Source organism: Tachypleus tridentatus, chromosome 13, assembly GCF_004210375.1.
Source record: "Tachypleus tridentatus isolate NWPU-2018 chromosome 13, ASM421037v1, whole genome shotgun sequence".
Lineage (NCBI taxonomy): Eukaryota > Metazoa > Arthropoda > Merostomata > Xiphosura > Limulidae > Tachypleus > Tachypleus tridentatus.
Window position 1 is genome coordinate 249928046 of NC_134837.1, and position 21888 is coordinate 249949933.

Below are 21888 nucleotides of genomic sequence, written 5' to 3' on the forward strand. Positions count from 1 at the left end.
AAATATAAGCACAAATATTCAAAATAGAAACAATATTATCGAATTAGGAAAATGAACCAGAATTTAAACTAAATTTCCCAAATTCTGTGTTGTTGATTTCAATAAACTTCTCACTTGGAGTTCGATTCCAATTCAAGGACACAGTTGATAGCTTAATGTGGCTTTGCTCTTAAATAACAACATGGAACACCTCTCCCAGCTAAATCACAAATAACGTTCAAGTGTTGTCTGCAATAATTTCTTACGTGTTATAGTTTCAACTCATTCTTATTGTCATCGTCAAGGCTTCTTACTGTCTTCCTAGACCGCGAGATACGTGTTTTATACTTAATATTTGTTTTACATAATAAAACATGAAAGTGAAATTCATACTTTAATATGTAGATGCCTTCAAAGATGAGGAGAAAGCACTACCAACCCTACCCTATAGTACACCCTAACCTCCCTTTTCATAGCTACTTGAAATAAATAAATATTGCGAAATAAAGATTGACCAATAAAAAGGCTGAAAAGTGCAGTAGAGGCAGTGGAACTTCGGTAAATACGTTTGTGAGCCAATCAAAATTAAGATCATTCATAAAATGAATTCGTGGCGTATTCGTAGAATAATTAACTGTAAAAGTAGGTTAGATTAACAATTTCTAACATATAGAAAAGCCAGTGGGTTTTGGTAACACTAAGTCCGAATATTGGCTTTTGTGTCATATTTCTTGGAAACAAAAGTAGAACCTAGTTAGTCTAGGTATTGAAAGTATGACGTAAAATGTATGGACAATAAAAGTGAACATCCATTTTTTGATTTAGAGTCTCCGTTGATTAAATATGATTTTTTTAATTAACAACGTTAGCGATGAAACATAAAATATCTTAGTACACAAACGTTTTTAGTTTAAAATAAAACTGGTATTTTTACTTTCATGATAAATTTTATGCACTTGGTTTTAGGCTAGGTAACCTCATACTATGTCTTTACTTTAAGTTTGTTATGCTGACGCTTACTACACCTATAAGGTTTCACGGTACCTTCACCTCTCGTGGCTCCTTTGCATCACCATTGATAAAATCTTAATAGGTAGATAGCAATCGAACTATTCTATCTATATAAATGTATTTTGTTTTGTTTTTTACTCTTCTTTTTCGAGAAATAAAGCGCGACGTAACGTTTTGCACACAGGGTTTTGTTTAGGTGAAATAGTTGAACCAAACGATAGAAGAAAAAATACCTAAACAAAATCAGAAAAAAAAGAATTTGTTAACTAATGTTGTGATTAATATATAATAGTTAAGAAAAACAAAATAGAAAATAAACTATTCTAATCAACTCGATGAATACATAGATCTGTAACAGCAGCATCAATTCAAAAAGATAAATTAATATATTTCAATGTTTGCAATTCTATTCACTGTATCTACAATACCATCGCAATTTAAATGTCATATTTTATTATATTATTTTGAACTCTTTTTGCTCTTATAAGCAAAGTCAGAAAATATGTCAGCTTCTATCTCTTTAGCTGTATAAAATTATTTCATAAAGTGGAAAAATGAATGAAAGTTTTTTGTTTTTTTTTCTCATATTATGATTGATTGAGTATTAACTACAATAGATACCTTTCAAGTTCACAGACGGCAGTTCAATACAACTTTCTTCCACGAAAAAGCAAAGCACGAAAGTGAAACGAAAATAGGCTTAGTGGGTTACGTTTACTCAAAGAAAACGGTAGTGGAATTTCTTTTTCATATATTCACTCTAAGTAACATAATTTCTTGTAAAACTAGAAACATTGTACAATCAGTGTTGTAAAATAGAACCTAAACTTTACGAATTAGTGCTGCAGAGAGCTACACCTGTGACAAGCTGTATAAATTATAATATTAGTTTATCAAAACAATAATGCATTCATTTAACGCATAGCCAATCATCATTGAGGATAATGTATATTTAATTACATAGTACAAGTCAAAATTGTGTTTACGTGTTAATTTAAAGTTTAAATGAATGGCAATATGGTATGGTCCTATAGATCAGAACAATAAAATGGTGTTAAACACCAAAAAGTAAATAATGGCATTGAAAATAAAGACAACGTACTTAAATATGTTTTATATGATGTTTCTCTCTTCAGTGTACGTTTGTATATATAACAACATAAATGTTAGAGGAGAGAGACCAAGAAGGGAATTCTGGCATTGAAAAGGAACAGAATAGGTTGATATTAGTTCATACACATCATAAGGATGCATGCTTAAATAAGTGGATTTAGATAGTATAGCATGTGCCCATAGCCAGAGAACTTGCATAAAGCTAGTAAAGCCCTCCCACAAACACCCTGATGCACAAATCAGCTACTACTGACCAACATAATGTTGGTTTTTTAGTACAGTATGCATTTTGGGATTAAGATGAACTGATGACCATGTCAAAATGTATAAATACAATGTAAGGGAATTTTGACTATGTTTTAAATTGGGGCAATATGCTATGTCATTGTTGTTTGACAATACAGGGGGTAATAACATGTTTAACCAACTTCTGGTCAAACTTAGCAAGTTCTTACATTATGACCAGGTTGGCTTACAAGGCCATGACATATTTATTCAGTAAGTAGTCAGTTCTCACTGTGTGCTGGATTAATGCATTATGGTCCTACATATGTCTTGGTACTTATGTTCATTTTTCTAAATATTTTGATTTCCTAAGGCACTGAATTTCTTTCATATTTCATATGATACCAAAACATCTTCAACAAAATATAATTATACTTATCTAAATAACTAGGACATGTTGGAAACACTAATTTTGATTAGTTATGTATTTTAATGACTTAATTAATTTTGTAGTAATTTTGGTTAAACTTTTATTTTACATTCTAATCGAGTTAATTGCTCAGTTCTGCAATTTATTTTTTACAAAAAACTACCATAGTTCTTCACATAAATATAAAGCATTGAATGTATTTTAAAAATGTTGGGTATTTTTTGAATTATGGAGAAGACAAGTAATTGCAAAAGGAAATTGACAAAATACATAATGTAGAGTAAGTTACCCTGCTGTATGTAACTACTGTAATACATGACAGTCTAATAGTGATGCAGTGCTAGTGCATAGATATACAGTGTACATCTTTTATTTAAAATTTAATCATACATATGTATACACTGAAAAATAAAGTGAGGGTTTACATTTGTACTTTTATCAAGATGGAAGAGGGTGCTAGGACAGCCTTGAAAGACCAAATGTCCCATTGGTGTCCATAGGTTATTTTAGTTTCTACACCTATATAGTAAAAATCACTGTATTAGTTATAACAAATCACAAAATAAAACCCTTTGAAAAGTTGTATAAAATTCTAGAGACAAAAAAGCTTCCTAAAACCATGTTAAGTATTTTAGCATTTATTACATATAAATTACTATTTCTAAAATTATTTCTAATTGGTACAGTTGTGTATAATATTGTAATGTAAAACATACATAGTCAGTGATCATATAATTTACTGGTTAGCCATGTCACTTGAGAACAACTTTGTCAGTAATGGAATAATTAAATTGTGATGTGTGTATCACATGATGTAATACAATTTTTGAACATTGTTGTTCAGTGATTATATTGACTGTGCAAATATATAGGACATGCTATATGTTTATATAATGTTATAATCTTTCTTAACTAACTGTGTGTGAAATGTTTGAACATAACATTTCATTGCAGTAAAAAATTAATATTATAAGCTTTCTTTATTTAAGAATATAATCTATGCCAAAATATCTTACAATTAAAATTTCGTTTTAAATCTTGAACTTGTAGGTTGGATTTTCTTTTACATAAAAATGACTGAAAGCATATCTCAAGACCCTACAGTTGCCAAACATCTCTTAGTTCAAGGAGCCACATTAGTGTTTCTGGATGTTCCTCCAAGGACAGAGTTTGGAATTGACATGAATGTGTATAATGTTGGAGAAAAGTTTCGTGGAGTAAAACTGATTCCTCCTGGACTACATTTTATATATTATAGTGCTGTCAACAAGGAAGGACAAACAGCTCCAAGGACAGGATTTTTTCATTTTTTTTCTCCAAAGGAGTTACTGATTAAGAAGTGGGACAGTAGAACTGAAGGTGATTTCTTATAAACTTATAATTGTTTAACTTGATACATTAATTTTGAATGAAGAATGTGTATGTTAATGCATTTTGAGAGAAAACATTTTCTTTAAAAGTTATCTGTATAATGTGAAAGTAAACAACATTATGATATATCTTTCAAGGTACAATTACAGACCAGAAAGATTACCAGTTGAAAGTTTGCTTGAGTATTAAACTAAAGTAATAGAAATATGAACCCAAATGTAGTCCTTTTCACTAGTTAATCTGGTTTATCTTAGATTTTGAACAGGTGCTACGTGTTAGTTAAATTTTATGTTTAATTTTATAAAGGTGTCTGAATATTTGCTGATCTTTTGATCATGGATGGAAGTTTTTATTCATTTTTTTTTAACTTGTGTACATGAAATTCATGTACAATTAACAAAATTGTCATCCTTCAGTGAGGTATTCTTTACCACATTGCATAATGTTTAGGGACAACAAGGGCCCTGTTGGTCCATCTATTAAACTGTTAAATAAATTGGATAAAGAAAAATTTTAAAGCCAGTCCTTATCATTCATATATCTGTCAAGATTTCTATTAAACTCACTTACAATTATTGCCTCCACTTTTATAATTTGAATATAATGTTGTTTTATGTCTATACTGTATGATGTTTCACTATAGCCAAAAGTGTAATACTGATAATGAAATACAAGATTTAACATTCTGCCAACATGGCTTAGGTGAGAATATATATTATGTTATTTTAATAATTCAGTTTAAAGATACTATACATGCATTGTATGCAGTTTGACCTCTTACTGAAGTGTTATATATTTAATTTTGTGTTACATATACCCAGCTAAACTGCACAAAGCTAAAATTATGTGTAAAAATATCTGAAAGTTATCTAGTAATGTTGATTTCATTCATTTTTAGCTGTGTAATAATTACAACTACAGTTATATGATAGAGGGAAGTTTTCTAGATAGATCTGAACAGTTAGTTGAATTTGCTAATTATTTAATTGGTGGGCTCATTAACTGATTATAACATTATTGTAACAAAGTAAATGGGTGTACAGCAGTCATTGTCATAGTAGAAACAAAACAAAAAGACTTGTAATAAGAGCACTTACAGTCAGGTTTTGATATTCAGTTGAGCAGAGCATTAATTAAATTTGTACTGAACAACAAACAAATATAACAGCAATTTTTTGATTATTTGAAGATTTAGAACAATTAAAAATAGTATAAATTAAAAATCCTGTTTTTGAGCCATCAATTATTTTTATGATACTAACAGATTTAAACATAATTTTGGCTTATCAGTTATCTTATGTGACACTAACTGATGTAATTGTTGCTCTTAAGTAGCCAGTTTAATTACCCAGCTCTATTTCTTAGCTCAGATACCAGCAGTTGAGTGCTAGTCTTTCTGTTAAAGAAGAAAATTCTTTTTATATTCATCAGAATTTACTAAACAAGAATAACTTTTTTGACTGCACATGAAGCATTTGTGCTGTCCATGTGACATGTTTTGTTATTAGTGGTTATAAAATTGTAATTTTTTTTCTCCGTGAAATGGTATTAATGAAACAAAACCATTTGATATTGTTACTAATTTTTTTGATTATTTGCTAAATTTTGTTTAAAACTTGTATATAAAGAAGACTGAGTAATCTACAAACTTTATTCTGTTATCTTTCTTCAGATTATGTTTTTAACATGTAAGTGTGAACAGTCATTTTTAATTGCTGAAAAAAACTCTAAAGCTAAATTTCATTGAAAGATTTAGTAATATTCTATGTCATTTTATTATCTCATTAGTTCTGTAATTGTTGTACCATTGTCATATATTGCTGTTTCCTTGTATTTTGTCAGAAGCTCATTATAAGCTTATGGTTTTGTTTTTCTTTTTATATATGTACTTTTATGAAATCAAGTTTAGAGTGCATGTCAGCTGAACTGCCTTTCCAGCATGTTGTCATGGGAACGCTTAGTCTATTTGCTTTACAAAGTTGCAACAGAAAAGAAAATACTTATAACTAGAATTTTGTAATTAACAAAAATGTCAGCTCTCATGTTATAAAATAGGGCTATCATTTCACTATTTTTACAGTGAAAGTTACCAGTGCAGTTGTATATGTTGATATAAACATGTGACTCAGTAATATGGTGATGGAAAAAATACACATTCACAAAGCTACAAAAAGAGACAAAACATAAACTAATTTTAAACACTGAATGACAATGCTTGAACATGTGCATGTTTATTTTGATGTAAGCACAAGTGGTGAAATAAGCAACATATATTTATAGCTGCAACCATTATATATATGGATAACAATTGTACCTGTACTCATGTTTTGTTTTTCATGCAAAAAAGTAACTATTTTATTGAACAGTCACTAAATGAGAAACATTGCCATTGTTTTCTTGTATGTTGCAGTGAAGCTAGTTTTAAAGTTAGCTTGCAAATAATAAAAGTAATTGATTGCTTTCATGTAAAACATTTGAATGATTGGACATGCTCAGGTATGTAGTAGTTGTTGTAAGTATAATTCCTAGCAGTTTTGCTGTCACATAATTTATTTGTGGCATTTGTATGGTCATGTTTGTTTACATTGTGTGACTTTTTTTTTTTATGCAAACTTTTACAATAATTGCAACTTTTGACTGTCTTTTGAATAATCTGACAGGAATTTTTGTCTGCACACTAAACATCTTACATTCTAAGTGTTTTGTGATTTGGTTTTTACTATACTGAAAGAGTTAACAATAACTTTTCAGTTTTTAACATGTCTGATTGAAACAGTGAAACTTATCTGATCTTGGTAGTACACGTATTTGTATTATAAGTAATTAATGGAAAAAAAACAAAAAAACAACCCTGTAAATATGGTTTTATATTTTTCTGTAATTATCTCAGGACGCTTGCTTTAGAGCAAGCTGACAGTATGGTTAAACTATTAGTCGTGGTATATTCTGTGTTTAAGAAATGATATTCTGCATTAACAGATGTTTGCCATACTTAAAATATAAAACACTGATTAATAATTGATAGAAATTATAAATATTTTTGTTAATTATGTATAACTATTTCATAGCTACTCTTCTTTTCAAAGTGATTAATATCAACATATAGTGTGATTAACATGTTTTAGAGATATTTTGTAATTAGAGATGTGATACAAATATTCCATTGGTATACCATACATAACTCACCATTATTGAGACTCTAAATGTGCATAATAGTAATCAATTTGTTTTTGTTCAATATAGTCAAGTTATACAGTCAAATGTTCTTTGGGAAAGTGATGGTAATAATAAACATATATATATATATCATGATATTTGTAATCTTTTAATGTTCAATATGGGAATTGATTATCTTTTGTTGTAAAATTAATGTCCTGTTTGTCAAACAAGAAATACAAGATTGCTAGGTATCTGCACAGCAGGTAAAAGTGTTCCATTTAATGCTTGGCTAACTTGTATTTTGGAAAAAAAAATGATGCTATACAGTGAATTATCAAAATGTACAACAACCTAGGCATAATACAAATAAATATTCTTTCTTTTTATGATAATCAGATATTAGCCAAAATGAATTAAGTGAAGAAGAAAATAGGAGAATACATGCAAACTTGCATGGTGATCTTGACCGTTTCCTTGGAGTCTTTCCGTATAAATCTTGGAAAACATGGATTGGGTTAACAGGACATATTACAGGTAATGTCATGTAATTGTATAAAGTTCTTTAACCTTTGTTAGTCAGACATTTTGATGTTATATTTTTTAGAAAGAGAGTAACATTTTGAGAGATATGTACATGCAGTTTCTAACTGTTGCATGATTCAGTCAGTGTAATTTGTCAAAAATGTCATTTCAGTACTTATTAAAACATATTTTCTAATTTAGGACACTATTAACCTTTTGCTGTAATATACACGAGCTACATATTTACACTAACTTTTACTATGTGGACCTTTACAAAATGTAGTGGACTTTTATTAAAGATTACAGGTCTTTTGTACACAGAAAATCAAATTTTTATGAAGTATTTTTGCAAAGGATTTGCTTGTGAAAATATTGACCCAGGGAGAAGTGATTTTCATGTTATGATAAAAAAAACTATTCTTCAGCCCAAAAATCTCAAATATTATTTCTGTAATTTCTAAAACCTCCTTAACACATTTCAAACATTTGTTTTTATTAAAGCTTTATATTTTGTCTGTTATTTTCTGTACCTTAGCTATATGGGGCTTGTCAGTTTGAATAACATTGCAACTACCATAAAAATTAGGAAATAAACATAAATTATGCTTTCTTCATTTTAGAATGTTTACAGATTATAACAAGAAAATACAAATGTTTAGTTTAAATAGCTTAAATCTCATAACATTATATATTTATATGTACACATATATATTTGTTATTTTTATTATATCGACCTTCCAGTCATGCCTGGCTAACATTACAGGACTTGCATTGTGCAGCACTAGTGCACTCTTGCTACTGTATCCAGTAAAAGAACTGATCAGGATTGCCATGACCAGGTGGTTAGGGTGCTTGACTCTTAATCTGGGGGTTTTGGGTTTGAAACCCATCACACCAAACATGCTTATTCTTTCAGCTATGAAGGTGTTATAATGTGATGGTCAATTCCATTATTCATTAGTAAAAGAGTAGCTTAAGAGTTGGTGTTGAGTGGTGATAACTAGCTTGCCTTCCCTTTATTCTTATGCTGGTAAATTAGGGACTGCTCATGCAGATAGCCCTAATGCAGTTTTGTACAAAATTCTAAACAAACAATAAAACTGATCTTTAGTACTTACAAAGTGATCTGTAGTATTTGGTAAAAGGCAATCACATTTCATTATTGTACATCATATATATAGCTTATTACTATTGACAAGTAAATTCATAAGCTTATTTTTCCTTTAAACATAGAACAGAAAATAAATAATGTTTTGGGACAACCTGAGATCTATTGGTCCATCTTGGATATTCCACACACTAATTTAACTTAAAAAGACAACAAACATAAAGCCATCCTTTATCATGCATATACTTATCACGATTTTATTAAACTTACTTAAAGTTACTTCCTCTTCAACATCTAAAGACAATCCACTTCAAAAACCAATCACCCTCTTAAAAAAAATAAAACTGTCTTAATTGAAGGTCATTCAAACCATGCCAAAATGTATACTTGTGTCCAATAGTCCTTCTGTTTTCACTGTTAACTATGAAAAAAGATGATGCATGAGCACTATTAGTTTTTTTTACCATCTTAGTTACCTCAGTCAAAACCCTGTAACTATTCTTTTTTCATGAGAAAACAATTTGGGGCATCATTCTAGTAACCCTTTTCTGAACCCTTTCTAACAAGTTGATGTTTCTCCTGAGTTAAGAAGCCTGAGACTGAATACAGTATTCCAAATGTGGTCTAATCAATGATCTGTACAATGAAATTATAACTTTTTTATACTTGTATTCAGTATTTCTGTAGATACAACTAAAATCCTATTTGCTGTACCACTAGCAATAGATGGACATAGAAATTGATTGACTTTTACACCAAGATCCCTTTATTTTGACACTGTTAAGGTTATTCCTTTCCAGATTATATTTATAATTCATACTCTAATAAGCCACATGCATTATCTTGCATTTATTATAATTAAAACCTATTTACCATTTATTTGCCCAGCCCACTAAATCCTTTTGCAAATCAGCAGTATCCTCTTCACAGCTAACAAAACCAAATACCATAATATCAGCTGCAAATTTAATTAATATGTTGATTATTCCTTCCTCTATGTCACAAATTGTAAATCAAAAAGAACCACGGTTCTTAGAATGAGCTCTAAGGTACCCAATTGTGACATTAATACAGTTTGACTGAACTCCATTTGTAACCCTCTGCTTTTTTACATTCAGTTACTCTTCTATCAAATTAGCTAATTTATTCCCACACCTATAGAGATAATTTTTTGTACATGTTCTTTTTATGTGGCACCTTGTCAAATGCTTTATGAAAATCCAGATCCACACAAGAAGTCACCTTTTCAAAGACTATCAAAATATTTGTAAAGCAAGATGTTTTTTTTTAATGAAACCATGTTAACTTTCCAATATAATTCTAAACTTTGTTAAATAACTTTGCAAAGTACCTTCTAACAAAAATTTTTCCACAACTAATGTGAGACTAATAAGTCAATAATTACTGGGACAGTTTGTATCACCTCCCTTGAAATAAGAAATGATATCAGTTAACTACCAATTCTCTGGTACCTGTCTGCTATTCAAGGACTGACAAAATAGTAACAGTAAATGGCTCATGTATCCAATCATCAAAACCCTTGGTGAAATATCATCTGGCCCAAGAGCCTTATCATTTTCTAAACTTCCCAATTTTATTTTAAGAATTTCAGAATTTATTCAGTTGTCTTGTTCAACACTGTTTTCATCTATCAGTTTGTCAAGATGAGGAATACTGCTTAAGTATTCATTAGTAAAAACTGAATAAAAAGCAGAATTTAAAAGCCTATCCATTTCATAATCATTGGATACAAGCCTACCTTTATCATCCCTCAAATGTTCTACTCCCATTTTAACATTTTGTTTGCCCTTAATGTATTTAAAGAAATCCTTATTGTTGATTTTTACATTTTCAGCCAACCTTTTCTCATACATTATTTTTGGTTTCCTAATTTCCTGTGATCTTCTGAATCTTCTGTCATATCAGTTTATTTAAATTTCTTATATTTATGATGCTTTTGTTTAATTTTATCTTTTAAACATTTTGTAAGTCAACTGAGTTTTTTTACTTGCAGCTACCATTTTTTGTTCTATAAGGAATATATTTACCTTGAATATTTAATAATTTTCCACATCTGGTCAGTGTCTCCAAATAACTCAGCTGCCCAGTTGACAACAGATAATTCTTGTTGCATCCTTTCAAAATTTTTTTTTTTTTTTAATTTGTAACCAAAATATCATTATAACTTATCTCTATGTACAGCAAAACATCAAATCTAATGGAGCAATAATACATCCACATGTTCCCCAAATGTAGAGCAAACAATTAAATCTAATTGCAGTGGCATTTGTACTTGTTTGCTGCTTGCCATAGGTTACTTAATCTTTTGAAATTTTGCACAAAACTTCATAAGTAACTACATCAATACCATAGAATTCCACTCTAATTTATCAAGCTTAGTAACTAAGCTGTATTTTGTCTAAACAAATTTGTAATTTTGAGCAAACCTACATGCTTGAAATTTGGTTCAAAAGAACAAGATGGCTTCCAAGCACTTTGAAATGGCTGAAAAGACAATTATGGAGACATTCTGAGCTTTCAGTTGATCAGTCACATGCCATATGTTGATGTAAGTGTATATAAAGGATCATTTCAAAATATGGAAAGAGGTGGGTGGCGTTACTGTGTTTGATTCTGTACATAAGCCATATCTCAACAAATAGGAAAAATATGAGGTTCTTATTTTATATTCTAACTTGTCGGTATCAGTAATTTGAGTTTCTAATTTGTGTGAAATTATAGACTTGATATTTTTGATATCACAAAACATCTGATTCGAAGCAGAGCTTCATTCAGCAAACCAAATGACACACAAAAATTGATATTTAGGTGTGTTTTCTTAGTATTTACTTTTAAGTTAAGAAATTAACCAATATATAATAATAGAATGTAAATTATAATCTGCGATTTGATACCAAACTTACTGACATAAATTCATAACATAGTAATTCAGTAAAATTTTAAATGCAAGTTAACAAACACGATGATATGACCTTTGACAAGTGACCTATCATGATAGGGCTAATATACTTTAATTAGTAATTTTAAAAACAATGACTTATAATATTGAACCAAAATATTTCACCTAAAATACCTTCTGGAAAATATAACACTTAAACAAAACTGTTTGATTTGCATTGGTCAACTGTGTGAAACACACAAACTTGATGCTTAATCACATTTGCCTAAAGAGTAATATATATACACTTAAACATAGCCAAAATACAGTTCACGTGTCTTCTTCATCAGAAGTATCTTGTAGAAACTAAATTATTTATGTTTAGTTGTGATTAGCAGTATTCTGTTTGATACTTTCAGAAAATGCAACAACTAGAGTTGAGCTGTCTCCTTACTAGATGACATGCCTCTTGACGCTGGAGTTGAGCTATTACTTTAATAGATAATGTGGCCTTCTTATAACATTTACACAACCATCATATTGATAGATAACTTAGATTCTTTATATCTGTTACACACTCACTGGAGTTGAGTCATTGCCAAACTGGTTGACATGGTTCATTTTTTTGTAATGCTGACTACTACCCTACACTATTTCAGTAATTCTCTCTAGCCTTCCTTGTTTAGTTGTAGCTCTGTATATATACATATATATTAAAAAAAATCAAGATAATTTTTATATGTTGAATAGATTTCCTAATGTTTGCAAATGCTATTCAAATTTAGTTAGAACTGAAAATAGTACCACACACACAAAAACAACAACACTCAGTATAAGTATTGAAATGAAAATTCAAGTGTCATTTTAAGTTACTACAATCTGATGAAGTAATAATTTAATTTCAATACATGACCTACAACAAATTTATTGTGTATAAGCAATGTTTTTTTTTATGATTGAGAAAGTCAATGTATTAAGTTTGAGAAAGTCAATGTATTAAGTTGCATAGGTTTTGGAAAAAATACAGAAATGTTGTTTCTTTTTACATCTGAGATTCTAGTCCACCCTTTATTTTGCTCACTTTAATGACTAAGTTATCGTGCCTTACAAAATATTCATAAATATATCTTCCTGGCAGTGACACCTTCCACAGTATTACAAACCTAAAAATAGCATGATTTACAACAACATGTGGATGTAGATATAAATGCTATGGGAAGGATGACTGACACACATGTGTGAAAGATTGATATTCCTGATGTATTTAAAGTAATATGAGTTTGTCCAGAATGTATAAAAATATAAAATCCAAGCAGGTTACATAGTTTATGTGTACAATGTTTCATTTTTTTAGTTGTACCTAAGAACAAAGCCTCAGAGTTCCAATTGGATATTTTGACCTATTTCACTCACATATGCTTTTTATCTTATATCAATAAAATTTGCCTTCAAAAATAAGTTAATAATCCAAGTAAAAAAATAGGCAATCAGATGAGGAAACTAAATAAATGAACTAATTTACAAGTTGCTAATTGAGATACTTGTGTTTGTGTGTCAGAGTTATAGTGGATTACCCTTCTTTGATAAACAGTTTATTAATATTGCAAAAAAACTCAGGCCTCAAATATCCACATACCCATACCCAATTTTCCTGCTTCTGTCTTACTCTCATGATCCTGTTGCAGTGCCTTTCCATAATCCATCTCCTGTTCAAGACTCTTCACAGAAATTCTGAGGGATTAACTAGGGATATCCTCTCCCTCTGTACCTGTACTTTGTCTCACTTATTGACTTTGGCTCTGGCTTTACAAATATGGTTTATTTTTGAGACATTTTTGGTTGTGTTCCTGTTTTATCTTGAACATGTTTACTTGCTCCTTTTCTCTAGGTTTTGGATATGGCCCCATTTTTAAGATATTTCTTCTTACTTGCAACTCTAGAATCCCTGGAGTCTTGGATGGCATCTGCCCAGCAACAATCAAATTTTTCTTATCACCCATTTATCTCAGTCAGAGCCAAGTGTAATATTGCTTCCAGTTTCCCATTCTTCTCTTTCCCATTCCTTACCTGCCCCTCCTTCTCGTCATTTTTCTTGACGATGTATGGTACTCTGCCAACAGTGCTGGTAATCACCTGGTGGTTTCAGGACCTAGTGGGAGCTTAACTTGTGGTTTTTGTTATTCGGTGGTGCTCTCTCATTTTAAATGGTTGGATTCTTCAGATTTTGTCAGAGGGATTCCAAATTTCATTTCTTGTCCTAGTTTCCTTGTCTCAGGTACCTGTTTACTTCCCTTCTCCTTGAGATCCTTTAACTTTCTAGCATCTATCAGAGGCAGTACAGGACTTCCTCACCTAACAGGCTATTTAATCTGTTCCACATTATTCACTAGGGATTTACTCACATCTGTTTGTTATTCTCAAAAAGAATGGGACTGGAGGCCTATCATCAATCTTTCTCACCTCAATCACTTTATTCACCTTCCACGTTTTACCATAAAATCCTATAAAATACCCTCAATTTTTGGCAGGCTTTTTCTACAGGTTTATGAATGACCAAAATGGGTGTCACCAATGCCTATCTACATATTTCCATCTTGAAATGGTCTTATCCTTATCTTTGGTTCTTTCATCTGGGGAAGGGGGTGTATAACTATCATGCCCTATCCTTTGAGCTAGCTTTGGCTCCTTAACTTTCTGTTGGGTGTTATGAGCTTTTTCTCCTTGTGTCTTGAGGTTGTGTTTCCATTTGTTTATTGATTGGCTACTTCTGATCCATTTTGAACAAAAGTCAGCCAATCATACTTGTTACCTCCTTCTTGATGCTGCTCAAGTAGGCTGGTTGGCCAAATTGGAAAAGTCATTTCTCCATTCTAGTCATTACCTTGTCCATTTCATTTTTTGTTTTTTTCAACAGTCATTTCAGTTGGACCCAACTGTCTCCTCTCAGACTTTGTTCCATGGAATTGTCATTTTGCCACACCTTTTCTGCATGTGAGATTTTGTCACCTTTGGGAAGTGGTCATGTATGACACTATTAATTCTCTTCAGTCTTGCACACATGCACTCCCAATCCTAATTTCTCATCTCTACCCCTGTTCTGATCCAGATAGACTTCTATGTCTTGTGCATTCCATTTACTGTTATATTGCCCACACAGCTTCCTTATATGGCTTCCTTTCTGTCTCTTTATCCTTTGGCAACTCTCTTTCCATGGCTCTGCACACTCAACTTTGAGATGGGGTGTTTCACAAGTAGATGAGTAACCTATCGATATATTTGTTTCATAAATTGGCTCATCCTAGACTCTCAACCACCTGTGGACTTCATGAGTAACAGAAGGGGATAGCTGCCTCGATTGAATAAATTTGTATGGTCTGCTTTTCAAAATAGGTTATTGTGATTATCCATTGTACTGTCTCATGTGTCAATATTACTCTGGTCTCTCAATGTATTGTAATCCTCCTTTCTTCATGTGTAGTCTGGGAGTCCTTACCACTTAGCAGTTCTAAGCTGCAGGAACGGTTGACAGTGGAAGCACCCTTCTGGATAGATTCACATAAGATGGCTATAATAATTCAATTCAGAATAAGGTGGTGGTGTTCTGCCAGTGAAGAGGACATAACATTCTCCAATTTGCAATTAAACATACAACAGAGTGACACCTCCAAATGCAGTTCACCCTCAGGTTGGGAGTCCTCTTCCCATCCTCTCGTGGATGTTAGTGCTCTGCAGGTTTGCTTTCATTTTCAAATGAACCAACTTATACAAGTCCTATCTTCATTCCTTGATTCTTCTTTTTGTGTTAAGGATCACAGTAGAGATATGTGGAACTGTTCTGATTCTATCCTTGAGTTTCTCTCATTCTATCTTGTTACTTGGATTTTGTTGCCATTTGGATGGTCCTGACATGTTTTATAGTCACAGGAGATGATTGCATGATATAGACTTCCTTTCAATACCAAATAACACATTCCAGGATCGATAGCTCAGAGCAACTTCTGTGTAATACCCAGAAAATGAAGTAGTTCTTGGGTTTGAGGGAAAAATGGTATGATCCTCATTCTACCTTTGTGTGGAGGTTGATGCACAGCATCCTGGTTTTGGATGTAGCTGACTTGTCAAGTACAGTTTGCCGTGTCTCAGCAACATACAACATAGGACACATCCTCATTCACCTACTTTTCTTATCAAGGGATTGAGTTAGGATTTCTTTCCTACTGTACTTTCTTGACTGGTATGTGCTCCTTTCATTTTCCACCTTATTTTAACCTTCACCCTGGTCCCTCATCTTAATCAGTGTGGGATTCTAGCTAATCTTGTGAGTGGAAGGAAGCAGCATATCAAAAGTTATATTTTTCCTATACTAAAAATGCACTTCTGATAGGTACTTCCCACTCTTCTTCCCCACTCACTTCTGGTGCTTACATCATCTGCAAGACTTAAAAGTTATAGTTTGTTAGAAGAACATGGAAGGAATCAAATGCATTATGTTAATATACTGTGTTCCTATTGGTGGATAGGTGACATGGTATTATTTTTGTGAGAGAATAATTTGACTTCAGAAGGGGGGGGTGAAAGGCTTGTGGCATGCATAATAAAAAAAATTTGCATATAGAGGGCAGCAATAAATTAGAATAAATAATCTTATGAAAAGAGGGAAGTACCTATTTAAATATACACTTTTTAATTAACAAATTCATTGATTAGCTTTTTTGTTTCATATTTTTCTGTTTGAAATCCATCAGATCCCTTTTCATTGTGCATGGTGAAATTCTTGTCTTATGTACTGATATTTTATTGGAGTCTCCTTTTTTAGTTCATTGTTGCATTTTTTACCTCAGCTTTAATTTGTTAATTAAAAACTATACATTTAAATGTATATGAATTACATGTATCTTAAAAATACATAACAAATTATAGCCTACGAGATGTGGTACATATTTTGAAACATGTATATTATACCAATTGTATTTTCTATTGAGCTAGTTGATAGTCCCACTAAATTGGCCAGTCCAGTGTTTCTCCAACCACTGTACATACAAAGTGAAAAAAAAAAAAAAAATGGTTGGTGTTGTCAGAGAGGTTGCCTTCTCTCTATTCAACAGTTTATCAACAAAAAACAAGAACAAAAAAAAATTTGGTGGTGGGTGCTGTGATCTGGTTACTTTCCATCTGTCAGTATTGAAATGTTGCTTATAGTGGAAGATATCACAAGTAATGTTACTTCCAGTAGCAAATATCTTTTGTAATTTTGACAGAACAAAAATAATGACTTAGTTTAGTGTTTGTATTGTTGGAATAATTGAAAACAGTAATAGTCAGAAATCCTAATTTTGATTAGTTGATTATTTTTTATATTAATCAACTGTTGGAATATTCAAAAACAGTGATTATCTGCAATGTATAATTCAATTAATTAGTATAATCATAATTTAATTTGCTCAATTAATTTATTTGCCACTAATCAACGTAATCACTGCTAATAGATAATCAAATAAACAGCCCAACTCTATCATTCTGTTAAAGCTTACTTCTAAGTAAAATGTGTGTAACCTTATTTTTCTTATGAAGAATCCCTTTTGAGAAAGTTGGAACCAGAGAATGGCAAAATCCAGTCTGTGACTCAACTAGTGCCACAGACTTATCCACCAAAAACCACTTCAGATGGTACAGATAGTACAGATGGTACAAAGAGGTTAAAGGTTGATCTCGAAGAAAAACTACTTCCCACGATGGTAACACAACCAGGTACATCAATCCAGTTTACTGTTTTACCAGAACACAGGTGAGAAGGTGAAAGAAGTTCAGGTGTGAGGATATCACACTTAGACTAATATTCAGTATTCAAAGCTCCACCCACACTCCTGATGTACTTAAAATTTCAAATAAGTTTTGTTTTAAAGATGAATGGAAAAAACAACAAAAAATAAAAGGTTATGATCATTTCTTATCTCTCATAAAATCTGATGGCTGTGTTTTTACATAAATCAAGTGTGATGATAACTCATTTCATAGAGTATGAATAATCAGAATGTTATTGATATTTATTTATTTTGTTATTTAAAGATTTAACATTGATCCTTCTCGGTGTTTCATTAGATGTCTAAATTCTAGTGTTTCTGGTCATTAAATCAAAGGTCAGGGATAAAAAAATACATGTGAAGATAATTAAATATTAATCTTAGAAAAACTATTTGGTGTAGTAAAAGCTGAACCTTGATGGAAGTTAAATTCATTCATGTTAACTGAACAGATGATTTAACCAACTAAAGCACTTTATTGTTGGTGGCACAAACCATGTGAACTTCTGTTGATTTTTGTGTATGTTTAGTAAGCATCAATTTCCTCAAAGAATGATTGGATAGTTCTGTTAAATAATGCAACATTTGTCAAGACATTAACTGCAAAATAATTCTTTATTCTTTAACTAATTGAGAGTGTAAGAAATAGAGTCTGGACAGAAAAGCACAATTATGTTAAACAATCTTTATTCAAACACACCAACAAAAATTGTGCATCATTGCCACAATGGATGGCCATCTTTATTGCAGAGTTAGGTGTGAAGTTTTTGTAACTTATTCATCTGAGGTCATGTACCAGATTAATTCTGTTAAGTTCATGTTCCATACTGAATAAATCTCACATTACACATTAACAGAAGCCCTGTACATGCTTTACTCATTAATAGCAGCCAGACTTACCAGAGTGACTAGCACTATCCACATGTCTGGTCATTTTCAATGTAACCTAAGAGAGTGATCATTATCTCCAGAATTCACGTGACTTCTGTAGTCAAAAGATAAAGTGAAAAATGTAACTGCCTAACATCTCCTGAGATGGGTGATCTTGCAGCCGTCTTTTTTCCATGAGAAGATAAAAGGTGCTACTCCAGGTGAATGACCAAAAACAAAAGATAGCTTGAACAGCAGTAACTTAAAACCTTGTAGCCAATAAGCTATGTGGAAACTGCAAATCCATGTGTAAATGACAGATTTTACTGTGATAAAAGCATTGCATGAGTAGATCTTCATATTTATGAGAAATACTCATGTTTCTCAGAGAAAAGGTTTAAATGTTAAAATATATGCCTGAATGGTTATCAGACCCAGCATTGCCAGATGGTTTAGGCATTCGAGTCATAACCTGAGGGTTGCAAGTCCAAATCCCATCACATCAAACATGCTTGCCCTTTCAGCCGTGGGGGTGTTATAATGGTACAGTCAATCCTACTATTTGTTGGCAAAAGAGTAGCCCAAGAGTTGGTGGTGGGTGGTGATGACTAGCTGTTTTCCCTGTAGTCTTACATTGCTAAATTAGGGACAACTAATGCAGATAGCCCTCAAGTAGCTTTTCACAAAATTCAAAACAAACCAAACCAAACTGAATGGTTATCTGACTGTAGAAAAACAAAATTGAAAATCTGAACAACCAAATTAAAACGTTGAAAAACATTGCATTGATTTATACAGTATTAAAATATATAATGTCATCAGATTTAGCTCTTTTATTCAACTGCTAAATCTGCTGTTATTAAACTTTATGTTAAAAGAAATATGTACATCCTGTAAAGTTATAACATTTGATTGAACAGAAAAAGAAAGAAAAAAAAACCTGTTAGCTAGCTCATCAAAATTTATGCAAAAACTAAAATAAAATATTCATCTTGATATCTGACAAAATCATTGTAATCACATCCTTCTTTACTGACTTCATATATATTTCCATTATGAAAAGTGCATATTACCATTTTAACAACACATTTTATCCATATATTATGCTTCAACAGTGCGAGATTTGATGTCTCATAAACGGATAACAGAGTATTTCAGCTGAGACATGGTATTTTGCATCACATCTAACATAACTCATTGACAGTAGTGTGCAATATGTAAAATAGGTACATAGATTTTCTGTGGAACCAGTAAAGACATATGTAATTAACATTATTAATAATCTTTGTGCTAAGCTATATCACATCTATTTCCTCTAGGCTGGTCATGGTTTGTCAACTTAGGTATTATACATCATTAGGGGGAAAAAAAAAGCATCTTTGTTTTATTGTTTTAGCTGAGAAGACATATACGATATAGTAATAGCAGAAGGAGTTTCTGTGGCTTTCCTCTATATGTTGTGGCTGACTTGAAATGTGCTTGACATTTTCTGACATCATGCATAACCCATTTCAGTTAATGTCTTTACAGATACAGTAAATGGACACCAGGAACTTTGTTCCACATAGTGGCTGTTTTTTTTAAACAGTTAAGTTAATGAAAAACAATAATTATTTGCTGTTTTATACTTTGCCTGTTGGCACTTTAACTATACTAGGATGCTATTAAAACAACCAGAACTATGCAAGGTTTTTTTTTTAATCTTTAACTTTGGATATGGTTATAATAATTAATAATTTATGGAATAAAGTTGCAATTCTAATTTAGTTCATATATATCTGGAGTTGAAAGTAGTTTTAGAATAGTTCAAGTTCATTATGTATGAAAATGTTGCAGTCCATATTTGTTTTAATTTGTGATTTTTAACAAATTTCACTAAAGTAATTGCAGTGTTTAAAAGTCAGTTTGAAATATTAACACTGTAACAGTTTATTAACACTTTGTTTGAAAGAACATAAACAGTAAGCGGATAATGTTATAAAATATGGCAAATATTTTAAAAATGCTAAAGCAGTGTAAAGAAATTTAAACAAAGTTCTTGTAAGAAATATTATTTCATAATATAAAAACAAAGTGAAAATAAATTGATAAAATACTTGTATCAGCTGAACATCTGGCTGTTGTTTTTTGCTGGATGGGTGTGTCGTGTGCTGAAAATTTGAATTTATTTTTCTCGTGTATATATGAAGTACCTTCCAAAGATTTCATTGCATTTAGCTGTAACTTTATTTTTCTGAAACATTTATATATTGGTGTTATCACTCAAGCCTTACTTAAACTCTGTGATAAACTTGAGAACTTATAACTGAATAATTTGAGATTTGATCCCTATTGTGGTCACAGCATATTTGGGCTTTAAAAACAAACACTATATCACTTGCAGTACCAACATCCTGTGAAATATTAGTTTTAAACCACAGAATATTCTTTAGTAGTTATATAAAACTATGTATGTGTCAGGTATTTGTATGATGAATTTTTTTGCAACATAAAATTTTCTTTTTTAATTTTTTCTTCCTCAGACTTATCTGATGCATTGAGTTGTAGCAGTTATATCTGTTTTTTAGGTATCCTGCAGGCTCAACACCATCAGAGATAACAGCACATGGCATGGACTCCACATTCATTTTGGAAGAGATGTTTCAGAATTGTTCTGTGAAAGATGAAATACTTGGGGAATTACAAATGGCTTTTATCTGTTTTCTTGTAGGCCAGTTATACGATAGTTTTGAACAGTGGAAGCGTCTTTTACGTATGATATGCAGTTGTGATAGTGGGATTGAGAAGTATCCAGATTTCTTTTCAAAGTTTATCCGAATTTTACACTTTGAGCTTCAGCATGTTCCATCAGATTTTTTTGTAGACATAGTTTCTGGTGAAAATTTTTTAACGGATACTTTACAGGTCTTTTTTTCAAACATTTCTGGTGATAATGTTGATAGATCATTATATGAACGAGGACAAAAATTCAAAGAAAGTTTAGTTAAAAATTTAAATGGGATTTTGATAGTGAACCAGATGACTGTGCTCCTGTTGTGGTGGAATTGCCAGAGGTTGTCTGAACCAAGACAGATTTGTTGGTACAAAGTGTAAAGTTACAGTTTACAGATGCTTAAGTTGATTTCATTAGTACAATAAAAGTTAGTTTAAAGCTTTTCATACTTTTTACAATCTAATTATTTATTCCACATATTGTTACACTGGAGAAGACTTACAAATATAACTTGTGTACATAATAAGCATTTTTCATATGTGTATATCTGTTCTCATTCAATGTTTCCTTCTATATGTAAACACTTTTACACATGCCATAAGCATTGTACTCTCATGTACCCCACAGTCAACATGGTTTAACTGAATGTAGCATGTAAAATATCATGTGCAGATGTTTATGGTGTTC

At 31.3% G+C, this 21888-nt stretch overlaps 1 protein-coding gene across 1 annotated transcript; it reads left to right on the top strand.

The window, feature by feature from the left end:
* The first annotated feature begins 1582 nt into the window (after positions 1-1582).
* LOC143236756 (protein AAR2 homolog) lies at positions 1583-21647 on the top strand. The gene is given in 6 exon segments (XM_076475252.1): positions 1583-1720; positions 3809-4117; positions 7685-7822; positions 17389-17602; positions 21056-21471; positions 21474-21647. Coding segments are annotated over 5 exon segments (1131 nt in total). The 5' UTR covers positions 1583-1720; positions 3809-3831; the 3' UTR covers positions 21551-21647.
* The last annotated feature ends 241 nt before the right edge of the window (positions 21648-21888 follow it).